The sequence below is a fragment of the Crocodylus siamensis genome, chromosome 1 (genome assembly GCF_052110815.1).
Source record: "Crocodylus siamensis isolate JL-2025a chromosome 1, ASM5211081v1, whole genome shotgun sequence".
Lineage (NCBI taxonomy): Eukaryota > Metazoa > Chordata > Crocodylia > Crocodylidae > Crocodylus > Crocodylus siamensis.
The window spans coordinates 383,305,503-383,327,800 of record NC_143395.1 but is presented as its reverse complement, the minus strand read 5'-3'; the positions used below and the strand labels follow the sequence as shown (position 1 = coordinate 383,327,800).

Here is a 22,298-nt window from a genome sequence, read left to right as displayed (position 1 = left end):
TCAGATTACCATGAGGATATCCTGCCATTCCATTTAACACAAATCCCCTATACATATTCCATGAAGGACAGATATGCTCAAAGTTATTTTAGCGTAACCTCTGAGAAGTCTGAGTCTTCAAAGCATGGGTACTATTAGCATCTACCTCCAAATCAAATAAGATATTGTGACTATTGATGTTTTTATGTTTAGTTTATTCCTATTTCTTTTACAAAAGTCTCTCAACTACCATAGGCTAAATTTACTTGAGTTGCTATACTTTCTTCTTAGGGATGAAATAAGTACAGAAAATACTAGATCATGGGTATGTGGAGATTAATTTGGGGGGAGGGGCTGGCACTGTTTACACATACTGATATCTTTCCAAAGTAAACTAACTATATTCCTGTTTAGTCTCCATCAACAGTTAATAACAATAAGCATGAAAAAAGTCAGTATCCACAGGAGTTAGCTTGTTGTACACACTAAAGAAATGGCATGACAGCAGACATTTCACATTAAGTTAAAGGACACGGGATAACAAAATGGTGACAAATCAGTAAGAGCATGGCTGAACTAACATTTAAGCCCAGGTAAATGCCCAAGCACACTCTTCTTCATAATCAACCAGTGGCAAAGATGAAAATTCCCAGTGTAATATTTTTCAATGAAAGTTAAATTATTTGCAGCCTTTTTCATTCTTTTCTAGTTCTCTTCCATATTAATTTTGCCTGTCAAGCACCTGTTACTTTCTTCCTGACCCTCACCCTCTATTTAGTCTTGTCTTGTTTTCTACGGCTCTGCTTTCTCTCTCTGCTCTCCACTTGAATTCCATTTCTGTATCTGTACTGTAGATTTTCCTTTCAATTTTTTCTTACCACCGCCACACCCTTAGATTTTCATTCAAAAGCCTTTAGGAAGATCTTTCTTTCCCACATGCTCCTTCATAGGCTCCATCTTAAATGTTTCTGGTTTTCACTCATTTCACACTTTTCTTCAGTTTCCCCTCTCCGCATAGCAAATCACGCTGTTTTTCTCCCATTCTCTGGTGAAGAACCTCTAGTCTTCAGAATTATAAAAAAGAAGACAGAATAAGTTCAACAAAGGTACTGGTGTGAGTAATGTGAGAGGGACCAGATAAACAATTCTGTCGAGACATTTGAGTTTTTTTGTTGTTGCTAATTCTGAATTCAGCAACTGTGTATTGAAAGATATATCATTCTTACACCCCACCTTGGTGCCAGTTGGATTTCTAAATGGCCACATCCTTGACAAAGATCAAATTTTCAAAGAGGTATATGTACATCAGAGGTACAGGTTGCACCTCACACCTTTGGCAAAGCTGCTGAAAACTTTAATCCATCTTCTTAAATGAAGACACATGGGTTCCATTAAAACTATTTATTTTTAAATTCTACCAATATAAATTTCCACAAGTTGTTTCAGAAGTGTTCACTGAGAGGTAGAAACAAACACACACAATAGCATTATGTCTGTTATTATTACGATATGTCATCCACCTTGTGAGTATTCCATTCATTCCCATATTATTCTGAGTCCATGAAAAATGTTTCGAAGTCCTGATCTAAGTCTGAAACAAGGGCATCCACAAAGTCTTCAACTGATGGGGCCTTCTGAAGCATACCTATGAAAAGGACCACAACAGCCTCTTAGCAAGAATTATACAAACATTAAAATATTGAAAAAGACTATGTTTGACTTGAACTAATTTGCTCATTAAAGTTGTTAGGATTCATAATCATGAAAGAGGTAACCATTTTACATGGGAACTGCCTAGTGCCCAGAGTATCAACATCCCTCGCATGCTCCTCACTAGTATCCCTGTGATCCAGGAAGAATGATCTCCACTCCACAAGCAGATAACTAAGGCACAGGGTAGACTGGTTTGCAAATGGTCACAAGGAAAAAGAGCAGATCACCAGGAACTAGCCATATGTCTGTTGAGTCTCCACCTGGGGTTTTCATTTGCTAAAAGAGCTAATCTATCCTGATACCCCACATTATACTAAAAAAAAAAAAAGCCCAACCTCTCACATGAAGAACCATTAAGATACATTTATCATCAGTGAAGCATGTCACATGACCATATAGTTTAAAATCCTGTCAGGTGATCTCATTTCTCTCATCATGCTGTCAGCAAATTCAAGCTTTGATCCAGAACCACAGTACAAGCAGTACCAAGATGGGGGATTTTTTTTTTATTTTTTTTTTTTACTGGGGTATTAAAACACAGCACCCTATGGTGCTGATTTAAAAAAAAATGCAGCCTTAAGCTTTGTTTATATAGCATTATTTTATTTTACATAAATTTAGAAATGCCTAAAACATACTACTGTATCAGAACAGAAAACCTAAGTGGCAACATTTATTTTTCAAATCTTTGCTTAAAAAAAATAAAAAAGACACTAGTCTCTATTAATAAAGTACATTCAATTAAAAAATAATCAGAGGATGTTTGTCAACATGCATTGGCAGGAAACTGTCAACACAAACTGGATTTGCAACAGAAAAAACACATTTTCTTTAAAAGCATAAAATTATATTGTTTAAATTATTTTTGGGTGGTCCGTTGAATACAAATGCAAGACGCTAACTTGCTGAGTGGCTTCTTGTTAAGATTTTAAACAGAATTTTTTTTTTCACATGTAGTGGGAAAAAAAAATCAAGAACAGTTTATACAGATCCAGAGTGTGTAAATAAAATGTAACTGCTGTGTGGCTTTGAAGTGATTAATTCTTTCTGACACAACTGCCAACGTAAATATAACCTTGCTCTACCCTTTAGGATAAGTACACCTAGTGCACATCATTGCATTCTTTCACATCCTTAAGACTATTCAGTTTTGATAGAAATAATAAGAGTGGCATTTATGATCAACAAAATCTTTCAGTGCAGCTTTCAACAAAATCTGACTAGAGCCAACTGGCTCAATTCAATGTTTCTTGTAAGTACAGTAACTGCTAAATATAATGGTTCAAAAAGAAAAGAGACCAGGTCTCCAGCAATTGTCCCTAGTAACTAGGACAGTTTCCTTGCTAGGATTTTAGAGCATCCTGCCTTAGTTAGTTTTAAATATGTATTGCAAGCATCAACCTGAACTGCCATAATACTGTGGGTTAATACCATGAATTACAAGAAAAAACAAAAAGTTCACAGTAAAGATGGCATTAAAAGGTAATCAAAGAATATTTGCATTCAGTTATTTTTAAAACCAAAGGGAAATAAATGGGTTTTTTAAATGGCCTACCATGATCACTGCCCTAGTTTTTGTAAAATAAAGTATTCAATGTACTTTTAGGGCATGGACAAACGTACAGCCAGAGTGGCTTCACAGTGGGAGAGGGACTGCTACCAGGGAGTTTGCAGCAGCTGTTACATGTCCATGAGCCTGTAGCCATGCTAGTATACTCAAAATATTCTCCTAGTGGAAACTGCAAGTGTACAAGCATTCTCTCAACTTCTGGGGAAAAAATGCCCCTTCTGGAAGATCTTCCATGTGTCCACCTTAAAGATTTCCCATGCGAGAGAAACTCTCACATAAGATGTATGCCTGTAGACTCCCCTCCGTGGTGGTTCACGAAGAGAGGAGAGGGGAGCAGCGGGGTAATGTTCCTTGACCCTTCCCCAGACTGGGGATTGCCCACTGTCAGAAACCCCTTCAACTGGCCTGGAAGGGGAGGGGAGCAGCAGGGCAAAGCTCCTCTACTTTCTCCCTCCTTTGTCATGGCACTTTAAGAGCACTTTAAGAGCCACATACCCACAGTATCATTGGCTCCCCAGTCTGAGCAGCAAGTAGGGAGCTTTGTCTCACTACTCCAGGACCCCCCAGGACTGGAGAAGTGGAACAGCTGATACACCCTATGCCTTCCCCAGACAGATCCTCAATCTGGAGAAGGGACTGAGAGCAGGGAAGAGGGGGAGGCTCCAGGATGAATATATGCACTCCTCGCCTCCTACAACAATTTCTAGCAGTCGCAATTTCTCAAATATTGCAAACAGAAATAAATGCCTGTGTGAAGCCAAAGTGAGGGCAATTTAGCACATTTGTATGGATACAGGCTCATTGTAGATGCAAGTTACAGTGTAACAGCTGCCACACACTCATAGTTTCATAGTTAGTAGGGTCGGAAGGGACCTGAGCAGATCATGAAATCCGACCCCCTGCCATGGCAGGAAAGAGTACGGCAGGTGTTCGTCTAGCCTCCTCTTCAAGACCCCCAGGGTAGGAGCCAGCACCACTTCTCTTGGAAGTTGGTTCCAGACCCTAGCCGCTCTGACTGTGAAGCAGCGCCTCCTGATATCTAGCCTAAATCTACCCTCTGCCAGCTTGTGACCGTTATTCCTAGTCACTCCTGGTAGTGCTTGGGGGAACAGGGACTCCCAAGCAGCAGTTCTCTCTACCCTTCTGAAGCCACTCTAAGAGTACATTGGTCCACACCCATTGTTCATCAAGAAAAGGAGGTGCCTTTTAGACATGTACCTTATGTGGGTGGAAACACAGAATGGTGTGCTGAAAGCAGTTAGGGTGGATAGAAACACAAACACCATTTTGAAGACAGATCTGCAAACAACAATCCAAAAACAATCCACCCCAAAAATCCACAACCTATGTAGAGAGGGGATTTTCTGTGGGAAGACTTCCTGCTCTTTAGTGGATTATGCATCTTGCCACACCATCAGCTTAAGTCTGCATTACTTCCCAGTAGTTTCCCCTGCAATGGAGATACCCTTTTAAAGAAGTCCTCTAGAAATTACTAGCAAGCTTAAAACATGGTTCCACTGAAGCTATACTACTTACGGGCAGCCACAACAACCAGGCTGCAAGAGTCCCTGTAAGTCTGTCCCTCTAACAGAACCATTTGTTCCAAAAGCTGTACTCCTTGCAGGTAACAGAAATCTTAACAGAACACAAGTGATTTTTTTGGTTACCTCTTCAAAATATTGATTAAAAAAAGATCAAAAAATATTTTAAGAAGTAATATATTGTATAAAATCAGCCTAACTAAATGACACATACTTGTTCTGTCAAAAATAATTAGTTAACAAACTAACTGTGCAATTGACAACTCCAGCAAAAAATGACATGAAGATATGTACTAAAAAGAAAAAAAATACATGCAAGTCAATTTGAAAATAAAGAGATGTGATCTGAAGAAGGAAACCCAAGACAATCTGATTTATCTCTTCAGTAAAATAGCAATTTATCATAAAAATCCTCCCACTAGAAATTACAGTAAATCAAAGGGAAAGAAAATAAGTATAAGTTTATTTTAATAGAGCTAAATGCAGCCTCACAAAACCTTACTGAAAAAATTATTTCAAACTGGATTCAAGTGAACTGAAAATTACTTTAAAAGATACCACCAACAGAGCTGGTGTCAGCCACTGTTTTTAAGCCACAGGGGGTTAAGATCGAGATCTGTATAAAGAGACTGTGGAAGACTAGACTGTAGACTGTCTAATGACGAAATAAAACACTGAACACAATTAAAAGTCTAAACTTATGATTTAGAATTATGCTACAGCAGTGTTTCAAACTATTGCTGTATGCAGGTCACACCACAAGATCAGAGATTTTAAGGCCAAAAGGGACTTTTTGCAGGTCTTGAAAAATGATGGGTGCTGCATAACACTTCAATCTAAATGATTCAGTAAGATAGTCACAAAAACTGGCAGTTGCAGCTTTCAAAACCGTGAGCATATTTTACAAGTTCAGCCTGATTCCTTTTCCAAGGCAGTCTCTCCCAAGCCTAGGGCAACTGCACAGCTCACCTCCTCTGCTTTGAAGTTGTCTTCCACATTAAAGCACTGAGGTTAACCACACCCTTCCCAGACATGGTTAGCCATAACCTACAATCACCTGTAAATGGAAAATTATAAAACCTGTGGCAAAACATGGCCTCTGCCCCCTTGGAACCTTGTAATTATTTTGTTTCTGTTTAGTTTGGAATAATATTTATTGCCATTCATAGCTGATGTTATAACCACATTTATCATTCATGTAAAAGCTCCTTATATAAGGCTCCGCAGGCCATATGTTGCCAAAATCTGGCCTATAATATTCACAAACTACTGTAAGAAAGACAAAAGCACTTCCTGCTCTCACATGGGTGTGGAATAAGATGAAAAGCCACCAAAACCTGACTTCCACTTTGACAAGATTAGCAGGTTAGGTGACAATTATGTTATTAAGTTTTGCACTGATGTTCTTTTAAATAAACTACTTAAGTGTTAAAGCAAAAACAATACTAAGCTGCTAATTTGATATGTACATTTTGGTTTGACTTGCACAGAGCTGTAACAAGCAGAGTTGGTGCTCCGGGCAAAAGCTGGGGGGTGGGGGTGGGCAGGGAGTCATACTTCCAAGAGTGGGGGAGTGGGAAGGTGCAGGGATTCTGGGTTCCCAGAGTTTTTTTTTTTTTTTTGAGGGGCACACATGGGATAGGGTGCAGTACAGCAATCCCACCCATCTCCAGAACTCCTAAACAACTGAACTCCTGAGCTGCTGCTGCCATATGCCCTGCCCACGCCAGCTGTTGCTCTTAAAGAAGCAGCAGCAACAGCAGTGACAGCAGCAACAACAAGGGGCTGTTTTGAGTAGCCATCGGACTGCTCTTGCTGCTGGGATGCAGACCACATGGAGATGGGGGGTGATTCCAATGTCCCTCCTAACTTGGTACTCAGGAAAGTGCCCTTTTTCCCACTCCTAGTTACGCTTCTGGGTTCACAACCCCTTACTGCTTCCACTGCTCTGGCAGCAGTGCCAACCTCACCACCCTGTTACTTGCTACTCAGACCTTTTGGCATGATTTTTACTACACTGCCTGTTTAACCACTGTCCTTGTCCTCAATTTCAATTTGCACAGCTATTGCTCTCTTTCTTCAGCTTAATACTCTCCGCAGACTTGTTTTGTTCCAGAGGACTTATTAAGAGGCAAGGATTTTTGTGGATAATGTCCTTATTGGACTAAATGCATGATTGAGATAGATAAGCTTTCAGATATACAATACCCTTCTTCAGGTCTCTTAGACAAAGTTTCTCTCCCAGAGATCCAAAGGAAGGAGGCTCTTTAACTATCCGAAAATCAACATTTTGAAACTTAACTGACATTAATGGATTAACGATACTTTAAGAGCTCAGAGGAAAGGTACTGTATAAGCATAAAGCATTCTTTCATTGAGCACCTAGCTTATATGTTTCAACAATGACATTTACATAGTTTACATACTATATGTGCTCAATGAAGGAGAAAGGTGTTTACTCTGATCACATAATGCAAAGAGATTTTAAGACGCAGACAACAAAGAATGTCTGAAGGTTGTTTTCATCACGTTTACCTTCTTTTGAAGATAATTCATAATCTAACTTTTCAATTGCTGATCCTAGAACACAAGTTCCAACCCACTAAAAGTGATAACAGCAGGGCTAGGAGAGATATTAGTTGAAACACCAAATAATCTTTATTTTTGCTTTATACTGAGAATGAGTAGTCATAGCGCTGGTGCAGGCTGAAGTATTTTAGTGCTGTGAAAATGAAATGGCACAAAGACTTCCTGTTTGTCAGCACTCGCAGAACCAGCTACTGCTGATATTTCATGCATTATACAAAATTGGTAGGCTAGGGCAGATTCAGTGTTTATCGGCAAATGTTGATAAGCATCAATTTCACCTCACATTCAGACGAAGGAAAAATATTTCCATCATTAATAATCAAAATTTATAGAAAGGGGATGAAAGAAAAATGATGGCTGACGGAGTGTGACAGTGCGGGGAGCAGTCCTACAGAACCATGCTGACTGTAGTTTGAACAGCAAATCCCAGAAACCCCAGGGGACTGGGAACAAAGGAAGAGGAAGTGACAGAATGGACAAGGGAACTACAGGAGAATGAAGCCAGGACTGATGGCAGTCCTACAGCAGTTATATTTGTTGCAGCAGGTGGTTAAACTGCACAACCCTGAAATTTCAATTTGTATCAATTAAATTAAGTGCTTAAAAATAAACATCAATAATATCCATCGAAATTATTAAAGAATAAAAACTGAATCCCGCCAAAGCTAAAAATTGGTTTAAAAAAGGAACACCCCTCCTTTATTACACCCACCTGGCTGATTCTCTGTGAGTTCTGAGGATATTTTATAAGACACCCCCTCCTTCCATCACTCTGTTCCTATTGCTAGAGTTCTAAAATTAGTGGCCCATAAAGCATAATTTAAGAACTAGTCTGTCTAATCAGATAAATCTAACACAGCGCCTTCAGAAATTCTATGAAAACACTGGTTAGATATAAAGGATTGAATACAAAAATACCATTGAATTACTGATTACTAGCCATCTGCTTATAAAAGCTTATACCCCACATCTCTGATTTAGTCTATAAAGGTGTAAATCTAACCTGCCTTCTGCTTGACTTCAGATTAACACAGCTAAGTACCTTTATTTAAGATGCAACCACAAAAGTTTGATAAAAGGTACAAGACATTCTGGCTGAGAAATAATAATAGCAACCCTCCTTTTCCTTTTACCTTGAACCATGAGCATGGGCTCTTTTCCTCCACCATGTACCAGCATCTCTCTGCGATAACGTTCACCCATTGCCCTGAAGGAACAGATATAGTAAGATTACAGCCAACCGCATTCACAACCTGCTTGGCTTTCATTCGCATTTGTCTCCAGCTTCTTCAAAGAACTGACACAGAAATAGATCTAATTAAGCCTGCTGCCATGAAGCAATCACTGTCTTCATTCCACTGACTCCAGAACTGCAGAATTTACTTAAAATTACAATATAAAGGACAGAGCTGGATAAATGTGATAAAAATAAATTGCTAATTATTTAGTATTTTAACTTGGCAAAGTACTTCTTAGGATTTGCTGCAATAAAGAAGAAAAATTAAAAAGTTTTCTGTAGCTGCTTAGAGTACTCAGTTAAATTATAAGAATGGTATGGTATCATTCATTTCACAACATATCCTCAAAAGGATAACATAACTTTATAAGTGATTTTATAATGCAAAATCCATTTGTCAGACTTATTCAAATAAGGACCTGTGAATACATTTCTATTTTTGCTTTATTTTCCTTCAGCAGGCTGAATATACAATACTTCATCAAACTTTTCATGTCTCATTAACTTTATTTGTAGCTGATGAAATGCCTAAGTAATACCTCAGATAGGGCTGCCTACAGCATCCCTAAGAATCAACCAGTAATGCTGCACGCGTCTCCCAGAGTGCTGCATGAGTCACATGAGGGGATCCAATATCCGCAGTGTTCCTAGTTCCTATATATGAGGGGAGCAGGTGACTACCCTGGGCACATTTGGGATCCCAGCTTGATCATTACATCTGAAGTGACATCTGTAGCTTCATTTAATTAATAGCTTTGAAATCATTAGGAAATGCAGATATTATTGTTTATTGTCATCAATTTTCACACATCTGGAAGCATTTCCTTATTTTAAGAAATCAGTTTGAATTTTAAACATCACACATCAAAACAACAGAAGTCTGATGTGCTGAAAGGCGCTCTCTATAAATAAGACTGATTTTGAGAGCCCGCATGATATTTAAATTCAATGCTAATTCAATGCGAAAAGTAGCTCGCACAATGCAACAACCAATTTACTATCTGTGGATAGACAAATCAAAAGAGGCTACAAGGAAGAGAAACTGGCAATTGACATAAAAGTCAGTTAGATCCACTGAAAGCAGCATGGTAGAATTGCCTCTGAAGGAACATCTATGCAGCGCAATGCCAGTGTCATGCAGAAATACCTGAACTAGCCAGCTTGGGTACTGGAAACTGTAGAACCATGTAAGAATAATGTTCTGCCATGGATTATTTATAACCTACTATTGTAACCATCCTACCACAAGCATCTGAGTAAATTTAGATACCTCTATGTGGCACTGTAGAAACAGTGCTGTGTAGACATACCCTAAATGGGACCTAGATGCACACAGTGTAAGAAGACTTGCAACAGATGAGCTCAGGGAGGCTACACTATGTAAAAGAGGCTGAAAAGGAAAGGCACAGAAGAAAAGATACAAAAAGCCAACAAACAAGCAAATGCAGCTATGTAGACTGGTAGAGCAGGGAAATGCAATGCAAAGGGAAATAACCAGGTAAAGTATAGGAGGCTTTGAAGTTTGTGATAAAAAGTTTGTTTAATACTTGCAGCTCCTTCAGACTTCAATCAAAGTTACAGGTAATTAGCCACTCTGAAAATCAAGCTATTTAATTAGAGGTCTAATTATGAATTTGGGTGCTTCCCACCTGGCACCTATGTTTTAAAATTCTGGCTTGAATTCTCTGCATCATTGAACATGTTCTAAAATACACCTGTGCTTCTATTTCATTACATTTTTGAAAATTAACCACAGTGAAAAACAACTGGAACGGGATAAAAAAGAACGCAAGATGTTAATACAGATACAGCAAGGGTGCTTCCTGCTTGTCAGAACAAGCAGGCCATTAAATACCGCTCTATACATTTTTTCTCTTTTTACCTGTCAAATGGGTCCTGAGCAAAACACTGTTTCCACACCATGGAGGCAACAGCCCTGGACATGAGGTAAGAGTAGTATTTAGCACTATATCCCACAAGATGGCTGAATCTTAGCTGCCAAGCCTATAAAGGAGAAGAAATCAATGGAATTCATGTCACTTCTATCCATCAGATTATTTTGATGTTACATATTATCCTTACAACAGATTCTTTCTGGCAAAAAGTGCACAAACTGGACGTTGAATCCATTAATTAATACAGTGACAGCTGGAATAATATAAAGGAAAGACTCTGATGCTAGTCATAAGAAATGGCCAAAATACGAACATAAAAACCTTATTCTATTTAGTATTATTTGAGCAAAATATTACCTTTGTACTTTGGTGATCAGCATAATATGAGTAAACAAAGCCAAAAGCAGAGTAAGGTAAGTGTAAATAGTATAAAATATGGACATACTTAAGTATGACTAAATTTCTATTTGCGGTTAAGAGAAAAAAAAGAAATTCACTTATTACAAACAACACCATGTTTTATCATTTTCCACATGGATAATTACAGTGCCACATTTGAAAAAAAAGTTAAATCCATAAGCTTTTGCCACAAACAAAATTATAGGAGAGGCTTGTATTTGGTACTATATAAAGTAAAGCTTCCCACATGCCAAAATACAGGCTCAGAGGTAGATGAATTACATCCACATGCCAGACCATTGTTTGCAGATTTGTTTGTATATTTATAACAGATTAGGCTGTAATGATACAATTGTTTGTCTGTGAGCTGTCACTTAGCTTTCTGACTCATTCCAGGGCTGCTGGACTCCCCTCTTAATGCTGTTTTTTGTTTACTATTTGGCTGTTTCTTTAACAGAGAAACTTGGAAATATCTGTTCTATACACAAGAAAAAGGTCCATGTTTTTAGAGTTTCCCTGCCTGTAATGTGAAAAGGACAGCAAATTTAAATCGAAAACACATATGCTTCCCTGCAGTCTTCTTACATGCTTCTTCAAAGTAAGTTACACCCAAGGAATAATGGATGAATGAGAAAGCCTTAGTTGCCTTGCTGGCTCCTTCTCAGGAAGTAAAGAGGCAGTCAAGTCACAACACTTATTTGTCCAAATATAATCCAATCTCCTCTCTGGATAATAATTTGAATGTTAAAAGCACGAAAGAGAGGGAGCCTCTTTCATATGAAACTGAGAAACAAGGTCAGAAACACTTAACCTTTCCTGAAGTCTTTTGGGCAGGGGGAGGAGGAAGCAGCAGTAAAGAATCTTCTGAAATACTTTTCAGACTCAGCTTCTTCCTTTAAAGCAGGCTCATGAGCGTAGTCCAAGTCAACAGATTCTGCAACTAAAAAGCATTTTTGGAGGGAGGCCCACATAAGGACCTTCAGCTTCTATGAAGGCTTTATGTAGGAGTCTGGGTAAGGCAGGTGCACTTTACTGTTTAATTATTTTTATTACTGCAGTGCATAGGAACTTCAGTCATAGAGCAAAACACTCTTGTGCTAGGTGCTGCTTACACACTGGGGCAGAGGGGAAGGGGGAAAGAGGGTGAATCTCTACTCTGAAAAAAGATAATAATTCAAATGTAGACAAGATGTGATAGATACAGGCATTATGACATAATTCTGGTCACATGGTAGGCAGTGGTCTCAACGCACTAGAAGTACGCACTGTCAAGATTTTTATAGGCACCACAACAAAGGAGAATTTTAACAGGGGATTTGAAGGATAAATGAGTCCATTTTAGAGGCGTTTCCAATCAGAATCAATGGACTGTTGTTTTTGTTTTTGGGGATTTTGTTTTGTTTTGTTTTTTTGGGGGAGAGGGGGGGAAGGTTGGTCCTAACACTATTGGATAAAGTTCTGAGGTAGACTGAGCAGAAAGAAGCTAGGAGCATACTGGAAGTTAAAATCCAGGAACAAAAAACAAGATCTAAAAGTTTGATTTAACCCAATCAAAAACAGCAGTCCTCTCATTTGTAAGAGTAGAGACTGGCAAAGTTAGTTTCTTGGGCTTTATGAAGTGCTGGTGCACTTTTGAAGCATATGTCATCTGAAACTACTGATTAAGAGAGATTTTTGGTGCAAAAATCACCTGTGGTTTCTGCTTCAAGTCGAACAGAAAACTTGTTGCCCACTGGCTCAGATCCTCACAAAGAGAATAATGACAGATGAAGCTGGCTGCTCCTTTCTCTGTGAAATGTTAAATAGTCCCACGTAACACCACAGAGGGGTACATTTTTAAAACGATACAACTCCCAAAGAAGTGTCTGGAAAATGGATTCCCGGTTTGTACTACAATAGCATAAATCAAAGCATCCTACTTTGACCTCATTTAAAAAGAGGCTTCTCATAACATAGTGCGGAGCATAAGCCACACAATGAAAGAAAATTTAATCAGTTTATAAAATTTCTCTCGCTGGAATGAAATAGAAATAAATAAATAAATAAATAAATCACACTAAAAAGTACCTTGTGACTTGATGCAAGTTCTTAAAAATGAATTTTTAAACCCAATTATCCTACCCTAGGATAACACATGGTTTGAGACTGAGTTCAGCTTGCATTAAGAAGTTCTGCAGTTATGCAGTATTTCTGCACAACATCTACAATTTTTCTAGCAACTGCCTTAATTTATCCATAATCACTAAACTGAAAACACATTTTGAAACAGACGGAGAGGATACTAATGTTAAAAGACTGAACCAGGAAAACATGCCAGTCTTTATTTTATTCTATAATATGTCTTCAATCTCATAGGTCAGAGGTTCTAAGTTTCAGCTTGAAATACAGCAGAATTTTCCCAGGGAAAAAACCCAAATAAACTTTGTACAGTTCTTTTTTTTCCCCCCACGTACTCAGAAGCGTAATAATTTCCAAATCTGTGTGTATGAAATATTGAAAGAACACAGCATTTTTGGTACTAGGGGAGAACCCTTTCCAGAAGCTTGGCATAAGGGAGACTGCTTCATCCTGCCTTATGTCCCCCAGTAAGTAAAGATTCAACAATCTCCAACTGAAAGAGAGAGCAGCATGTCTCTTCTTCAAGAAAGGGAGCACATCCATCTGGCCCTTTGTTCTTTCTACTGGACATCTATAAAGTACTATATCCAGCATAAGGGCTTAGTTTATCTTTAAAGGTACTCAACAGTCTGAGCCCAGAGTAACTACAAGATCCCTGATAACACCTCCATTCTTCAGGGCCAACAGGCTGGTCACAAATAAGCAGAAGACAGATTTTCTCAAGTTCTGGCCCAAGATGGTAAAACAAATTTCCTGCTCGAGTTACAGGGCAGGAAGGATTTTATAAGAAGTTTCTTAACTCCCCAAAAACTGTAGACAAGTCTCCCATTGCAGAACACAATTCTCTAGGCATAGCTCTTTTGGTTTTTTGCAGTGTCCCCACACAAAGTGGATCCCAACTATTCCCATCCTTAAAGCAGATATCAACTCCCCAAATCCAACTCCAAGACTTTTCAGTATTATACAAGCAAGTTTTCCCAGTTCTTTAGCTATTAACTCCTAAACCTAAACCTGGCCCAAGGAAGTCAAGTTTTAAACTTTTACAGTAAAACCTGTGTTAACTGGCATGAGTGGGGTAAGGGGGGTGCCAGGTATCTAAAAATTCCAGTTATCTGAGGCAAGGCTTTTCAACCTTTTTGAAAACCCCTGTGGAGCTGGGAGGGGGAAGCAGCTGCACGCAGAGTGGGATCGAGGGGGTGGGGGCATGGCAGCAGCCGTACACAGAGCGGCAGCAGTGCAGGGTGGCATGTGAGAAAGCTGCGTGCATTTTTCCATGATTAAAATGAAACACCACGATATATATGGAGGGGGAGAGAGAGAGATAAGTAGACAGATAAAGGTTCAGTTTAACACAATGTTTTATTGATATAGCTACAATTTTAAAACAGTTTGGAAGCCTCCCAGTACCTCAATCATTATAATAAAATAAATTTGAAATACCTATACATTTTGGCATTTGATTTAGGTTATTTTTATCATGGAAAATCAGAGCTCCCTGCAGCAGGGCACTGGGATGTGGCTGCTCCTTTAAGGGCACAAGCAGCCCGAGAGGCCGCTTGCAGGTGGCACAGACAGCTAATAAGAGACTCACCTGACCAGAAGAGGGCTTAGGCTGGGGCTATATAAGCCCAGAGCCCGCACCGGTCAGGCAGTCTCTCCTTGGCAGCCATGAAGTGTGAAGCTCCTGACTGCAGGGCTCTTGAAGGGACCTGGATTTAACTAAACAACTCTGTAGGCCTGGAAACAGGAAAACAGAGGCAAGTTCCCATGGCAGATAAAAACTGTGTTTTACAGGCAAGCAGCCTTTGTTTTATGTTAAACCCCTAGGCTAGGGACAGAAGTTACACATTAACCAGTTTATAAGATCAGAAACTGGTTTAAATCTTTAACAGAACAGAAGCTCAGTGCACATAAACCAGTTTCAAAATGGCTGAAATTGGTTTCAAATACACCTAGCTGAATGTAGTATCAGATTTAACTGATTTGAGTCAAACTGGTTTATGAAACTTCTGTCCCAGACCCCTTCCTGGTTAGAGTTTAAATCACAGTCCCCCAGAAGAATCTCAGCATGCGCTCCAGCCCTGGGCTGAGCTCAGTTGGGCTGGGCTGTGCTGTCTGCTCCAGAGAGCAGGGCTGGCTGCACCCCTCTGCTCCCTAGCTGGAGCAGTGAGAGCTAGCTCACTGCCCTCTTCCCCCTCCCCCTCCCAGGCAAACCCCTGCTGGGGTCTGGGGCTGGGAGGGGGGTTAGATTTCCCTTCCCCTGGGTACGGAGATGCTCTGCCCTGCTTACTTAGTGCTGGCTGCAACTGTGGACTAGAAATCCCAGAGGCACCTGCAAGCAGGAAGAGGAAGTAATGAACAACCCTACAGAGTCTTGCTGCTGTGAGTATGGGCTGCAAATCCCAGAGACCTCAAGAGCAGCAGGAAGAGGAAGCAAATACACAGCCCATGCTAGCTACATGCCAGAGAGCCATGCTGTAGTACTCCTCGGCTTTTGGCTTGAGCCACTGCAGGCACGTGGCTGCATTTCCTGAATCAAAAGCGAATATCTGTTCATTTGCTTATTAGTTCAATCTTTGCAGCTCAGACTAACCTGCATAGACTGAATCAATTCAGCCTCAGGCTTTTTGACTGTCTATACTTAGCCCTAGAGGGTTTGAGGTGTCTGTCAGAGGGCAGCGATGCTTCTTGTTTATTTGTTACACCAGAGGCTTAGCCTTGAGACCTGCAGTGACAGGCTCAAGGCCGATTTAGAAAACCGGTAACCCAGGAGCCCTCAGATAGAGTGGGGCCCAGCAATGAGTCCAGGAGCCTAGGAAAAGGCTGAGACCTGGACTAGAAGGTCCACATGCCCAGGGAAAGGCTGAGCCAGGCCAGAGGGTCCACAAGCCTGGACCAGGCTGAGAACTAGAGGGTCCTGAGCCCAGAGGAGTTGAGTGCGGGACCAGAGGTCTGAAGGCCCAAAGAAGGGACTGTGTGAAGGCCCCCCGCACCCCACAGTATCTCCCAGCTCTTCATCCCTGCATGTACGGGCACTGGCACTGGTGATGCTGGCCTAGCCATGTGGCTCCCCATCACCCCAAAAGGGTCCTCTCGCCCCCTTCCCCTACTAAAGGGGAAGGCTGATCCCCTTGCCCCCCGCCCTGCTACAGCCCCAGCACCTGGACACCTTCCCCCAGTGCCAGTAGGCACCCGCCCCCTTTGCATCCTGTCTCCTCCACACACCTGCCACAACCTCTCTCCCCCCATCCCGGATAGTCCCCAAACCCTGGCCCTCCAACCCCCGCCTTCCACAGACCTACCTGAATCCAGCTGCCAGGGATGCTTCCACCATCCGGTCTGACTGTATGCTGGCTGTGTGTGTATGTGCATGTGTTTTACACACATATGCACGTGTTGTCCCCTGCCTCCAATCATCTTCCCCCCCCAACCCTACCAGACCCAAACAGCTTATTGCAGGCTGGGAGACTGCCATCCTGCATGGGGAAATCCACCATTTCCCATGGTTTTCTCCTTTAAAGAGGAAAACCCACATTTTTCTCCATCAAATGAGAAAATCCATGCTTTCCTGCAGCAAACAGAAAACCAGACCCCTGTGTAATTATGCATCTTGTAGCTTAAAATTTTATTTTATGAAATTTCTTATAGGTGCAAATGTTCCCGATTTCCAGTACTGAATGATTTCTCTATACCATTAAAAAAAATCCAACATATTGAATAACCGTTTTGAAAAGGCTGCAGGATAGACAAATTATTAGGACACATTTCTTAACTGCAACTTAATGGAACTTTAACAATGAAGTTAAAGAATTTTCTAAGTTTATCCACTATTTTAAGGATATATGTAATAACCATGAAAGTTTCATGAAGACATTCCTGGAGTTTATTAAAGAACAGTATATTTCTGCAGCTTAGCCTAGGGCTTAAGATAATATGCCATCTGCAGGTCATGTTACTGCCTGTTATTTTTTATGGTACAGCTGACAAAAATAAAGATGCATGACTGAACCTCTGAAATTATTAAAGATACTTATTTACCATAAGTTTTCCAATTACCATGTCTACAGAATTTCCAAACTCTTATTTACAAAAGCCTTTCTCATATTAAAAAAAACCTGTAAAATTTTAAATAAGGTACATTTGCTGTACCCATATATGAAACAGCACTTTAAAAAAATTACATTGTTCTACAAGCTATTGAAAAAGTGAAATGATTTTACTAATTTAACCATCCCCAAGCTAAAGCATGAGTTAAGCTTTAAAAATGTTTCCAACTTATGTTTATCAAAAATAGGGTGAATTATCAGAGACAGCAATGTCAAAATGACAACAAAATCAACTAATACACAACTTAGCATTGATCCCTAAAAGACTCAACCAGATTTTAAAAGGACTAATGAATTAAAATTATTGTGTACTTTAGTATACAGTGTATTATTTGAAAGTCAATTCACTGCAAGGTTTTCCACTGACAAAACCATCAGCCTGCTGTTGGGTTTTGCTTGCTGGCAAGACAAGTGCACATTATTTATTAGTGCTTTGAGATTTTAAAATATTACCCAATACCATATTTTTATATTTCATGCTGTTTTTAATATATGCTGTGCAGTCGAGTAATTATAGTTTTTAGCACCTCGTGTTGTGGTGCAGGTTTTGATCTAAAGGAGTATAAGAGGCATTTGTGATTTTTTTATTTTGAAGAAGAGTGTGTTAGACAAACTGTGAAGGAAGAGTGCTGCTGTAAACTGTTTGTGGTCTTGGGAAGAAGTCTGCAATGTTGATTAAGCACTGGAACAGGCTACACAGAGGCTGGAAATGTTAAACCAGCGATGATCCTGCCTATAGTTCAGAATTTTGAAATACTGTCAATTTCTGAGGTTAGGAGTGAAACGGGGTGCAAGATAAACTGACTAAAAGACACCAAAGGGACTAAAGAATGGAAGTTGAATAAGAGATTCAAGGTTCAATGTATAATACTTCTGTGTTTTTATAATAATTCATAAACAAATCTAGAAAGACAGGGAATGTAAATATTTTCACAGGAGTTTATACTGGGGAAGAGGAAAGGAATGTAATGTACAATTAACCACTTAAGTGTTTCTGCTCATGTACTATATGGCCTCTGAATTATATAAATTAGATGAGAATGTGTTTACAATAATGTCTATAATCTATCAAATGATTTGACTATCACAACTCAAATGCTCAAAAACTATTTACACCTATGCTCACATACAAGAGTGAGTTGTGAGAATTATTTTTGTGGTTCAATATTGCTCCACTGTCTATCAGATAGTTAGTTTAAAATTCAGGCAAAGCAGAACATAAATAAAGATTTAGGGTATCTAAATTGGACTATTTACTTAAAACAGACTTTGTTATATTTGTACATGTGTTACAGTCATTTTTTTTTTTTTTTAAGTAAAATAGCAACAAGATGTATAATCTAAGAACTTGCAAATTAATCCTTTCTGTTCCAAGAGATACCTACCTTGGATATTAATACATATGCAGCACATATACAACAATGAACAAAGAATATTAGAATCAGGGTGTATCCCTAAGCTTTTCCTCAACATAAATTCAGGCCTCAATCTGTCTTTCAGAGCAGCAGTAGCATACTGGGATTAAATAAAATAGGTCAATACTTTAAGGTAATGTAGAGAAACACATTTTTGCAAGAGGTGTTAATTACTAGTAAATATTTGCATAAAATATTGGCCAAAATTTACCAGTTTGCAGCAGTAGCATACTGGGATTATATAAAATAGGTCAATACTTTAAGGTAATGTAGAGAAACACATTTTTGCAAGAGGTGTTAATTACTAGTAAATCTTTGCATAAAATATTGGCCAAAATTTACCAGTTTGCCTGAGTATTTGAACATACTAGATCAGGATTCAGGATCCTACTTCTAGCAATCCTGGGACTTTGAGCCAGTCATGTGATTTCTCTAAGCCTCTGTTCTTCATATGAAAGACGAGGGCCATAACACGCTACCTAACCCTTTTCTGCTTTTTAGATAGCTTTTTCAGGTTGTCCCTTATTACATGCTCATACAGTGCTTAGGAAAAGGGGCCTTGGTATCAGCTGGGGCCTCTCTATAAGATATTTATTATATACATAATAATACATGGGCAGTTGCAATTAAATTGCCATGCACATACATAGCACTAAGGCTGCCATCTTGAAAACATTAGGAATTTGGCATGAGAAAGAACTATATTTTGTACACTGACTAAATGTTATAGGAAGCAGATACAAACATCTATTTCAAATGCTCCCAAATCAATTGTAAAAGTTACTTAAGTGATACCTGTATCTGCTTAATTAAAAAAAAAAAAAAATCAGTCTTATTACACACAAATATCACTAAAAGCTTGTTTGAGTTTCATGGGACTAATGATTGTAAAAATAAATTCCTTAAAAGCGTTTCACTATCTTATGATTTCTGTAAATACTCTGCTGCCACAGACATAGTTGTCCTGTGAATAGTATTATATTACTTCTAGAAAGCAAACATTTCAGCATACTTGTTATCAGGATTTTTTATTTGTCATAAAGTGAACAGAAACCCTTTAAAAAGCCAAACAAATCTCCCAGAGTGACTTTAAGACCCTCTGAAATACCCAACGGCTTTGAACTGCTTGTTGAACTTCGCGTCTCACCAATTCTTTTCAAACTGCTTTTAGCTGTTAATTATTTATAGAAAATTAACTTCTTCAGAGTTCACAGAGTGTTTGTTTAATATTCCTCTCCTCATACCTAGACCCTGAAATCTGATGTTGCAGTGTACTTGAAGAAGGCCCATTTGAAAGCTAATCCAGCGACGTGCACTTTATGCAAACAACTGGGGCTTCTTCCGGTTTGGCAAAGCACTAACTTATTCTTTAGAGGTTACACAAACTTCCTGAGGGACTGATGGGTATACCACTTTCCAGAACGCTCTAATGAGTTATAATTAGAATGGCAACAGTATCAGTATAAGTAGCTGCTTAGTACAAAAAAAGAAGAATCAAAGACTCCATGCGTTTATCATCAAACAGGGAAACTAGGGAAACTTTATCATCAAATAGAAACTCTATGCAAATATCATCAAATAATCTGTATCTTTGATGCAGAATCATAGAAATAGGGAGCTGGAAGGGACCTGAAGGTATCATCTAACCCATGGATGTCAAACTCACTTAGGCTCCATGCTGGATCCAAACTGTTAGATTCCTTGTGGTCTGGAAGCAGACCAGGGCACAGGGGCAGCTGCCTTTGGCCACCGTGTCAGCAATGACAACAGGTTCGTGGGTGGCAAGGACTTTGGAGGCAGCAGGTCCTAAGATGGTCCAGGGGTATCAGTAGGATTTGGGGACAGCTGCAAGCCAATTTTGCTGCTGACGGCCATGGCCTGTGGTGCTGAAGGACCCCTCGTTCTATGGCAGGTCACATCCCCAAATTTCAATAGCCTGTGGGCCACATTGGACACCTCTGATCTAGTCCACTTTGTAAGTATACCTTCAGACCATCCCAGACAAATGTTTACCTAACTTGTTCCTAAAAGCCTTAAAAATTAAGATTTCACAGTGTTCCTATGCAGCCTGCTGCAGAGTTTTACAACTCTTCCTTACCATCCAAACCTAATCTTCCTGGCTTCAAATTAAGTCACTTTATTCTTATCCTGCCCCAGTGAACACAGAGAAGAATGGCTCACCATCTACATAAAAAATTCAGCAGTAGAAAAAAGACTCTTTGTGCCAACAGCTTCAGTCTTTCCTGTTTTGGAATATACTGAGATAAAATTTGAAAACATGAAAATTCTGATAAAAAGGGATGGATAACCTATTAAGGCAGGAGTAGGTAATTATTTGGGCTGGAGAGTCACTTAAATGAGTTGGTGTCCTCTTGAGGGCCACATCTCTCCCCCTCTCTCTTCCTCCTTCCCTTCATGGAGCTGTCTATGCCCCAATCTCCATCCTCTCTGCCTCTCCCCCTCCTTCCCTCTCTGGAGCTGTAGCACATCCTGATCCTATCTCCCCCGCTGCTCCCCGCCCCCCACCAGAGCTGTAGCACACCCTGATCCTCACTCTCTCTCCCTCCTACCCCGGAGATGAAGCAGCCCCAAACTTCTCTCTCTCCCCGCCTCCCTGGAGCTAGTTCACACCCCAATCCCCTCCTCTCTCTCTCTCCACCCCTCCCTCCTTATTGCTTCCTCTGCCCCTCCCCCTCTGCCCAGAGCTGTAGCACACTCCAATCCCCATCCCCAACCTGGAGCCTACCAGCCCCATTCACAGCTTACACCACCACCTGCCCAGCATGGTGGAAGCAGCCCCAAGCAGGCACCAATGTCAGCTGTGGATGCACCCAGCAGGTTCCAGGTGGGGAATCCAGGCATCCACTTATGTCCACAGCTGATGCCACTGCATCAGTGCCGAGCAGCAGCAGTCCTGCCTGCCAGCCTGGCACAACACAGTGGCTGGAGCCAGAGCTGCTAACTGCCCACAGGCCAGATCCCATGAGTTTATAGCCGCCTGCCTGCGGGCCAAACAGTCAGTTGGCAGGCCAGATCGGGCCCCTGGACTATAACTTGCCCACCCCTGTATTAAGTGGCAAAGTCCAAAGACACAAACATTTCCAAGCTTTCCGCTTTAAAGCATTAAAGCATAAATGTTATACTTACAGTATTAGATACATAAGGCAATCCATAAAATTTCTCCTGGGTTTCCTTTAAAATGTCTGTGGTTGATCTCTTTAGAGGATGTTTCCCATGATAGATCTGATCCAAGACAGCATAAAAGACCTAGACAGATAAAATATATACATATATATATATATATATTCAGCTTTGGTTCACACGCTTGGCATTTGGCATGTGGTTAGCCAATGGAGATAAATGCAACAGCATACCTCATGAAAGTTGGGAAATGCATACAGTTTCCAGCTGTTCTACTTTCTGTGCAAAATTAAAAGGGAAAAGGTCTCGTCCCACTGATGTGCTCAGTATGATTAACTCCACCTAACATAAACAGGTACCAACTGGCTCATGATCTTGTAGGATTAATCTTTTAACACTTAAAGGGCATTGTCACCTTTTGTGAGTTTATGTATTTGTTTACCTACCTTAAAACTGAGACCTATTCCTAAAGGCTTCTAGAAATCCATCTTTTCATTGAAAAAGTTTTAAAATACATTTAATTAAAGATCTACTAACACCACTCTTGCATTGCAAGAAACTCAGACACAGGACAGTACAACATGCTCTCTAGGAC

General features: G+C 40.0%; 1 protein-coding gene across 2 annotated transcripts in view; it reads right to left on the bottom strand.

Moving 5' to 3' along the window:
- Positions 1-1,365: 1,365 nt before the first annotated feature.
- MIPEP (mitochondrial intermediate peptidase) overlaps positions 1,366-22,298 on the bottom strand; it is a 106,902-nt gene continuing 85,969 nt past the window's right edge. The window contains exons 16-19 of one of the 2 annotated variants that reach the window (XM_090028779.1): positions 21,710-21,829; positions 10,512-10,633; positions 8,526-8,599; positions 1,366-1,624 (exon numbers count right to left, since the gene is read on the bottom strand). In XM_090028779.1, coding sequence (XP_089884905.1) covers positions 1,527-1,624; positions 8,526-8,599; positions 10,512-10,633; positions 21,710-21,829 — 414 coding nt within the window. In that variant the 3' untranslated portion in view covers positions 1,366-1,526. Of the gene's footprint in view, positions 1,625-8,525; positions 8,600-10,511; positions 10,634-14,632; positions 14,779-21,709; positions 21,830-22,298 lie in introns of those variants that run through there. The other variant, XR_016439299.1, reaches the window with a different exon arrangement.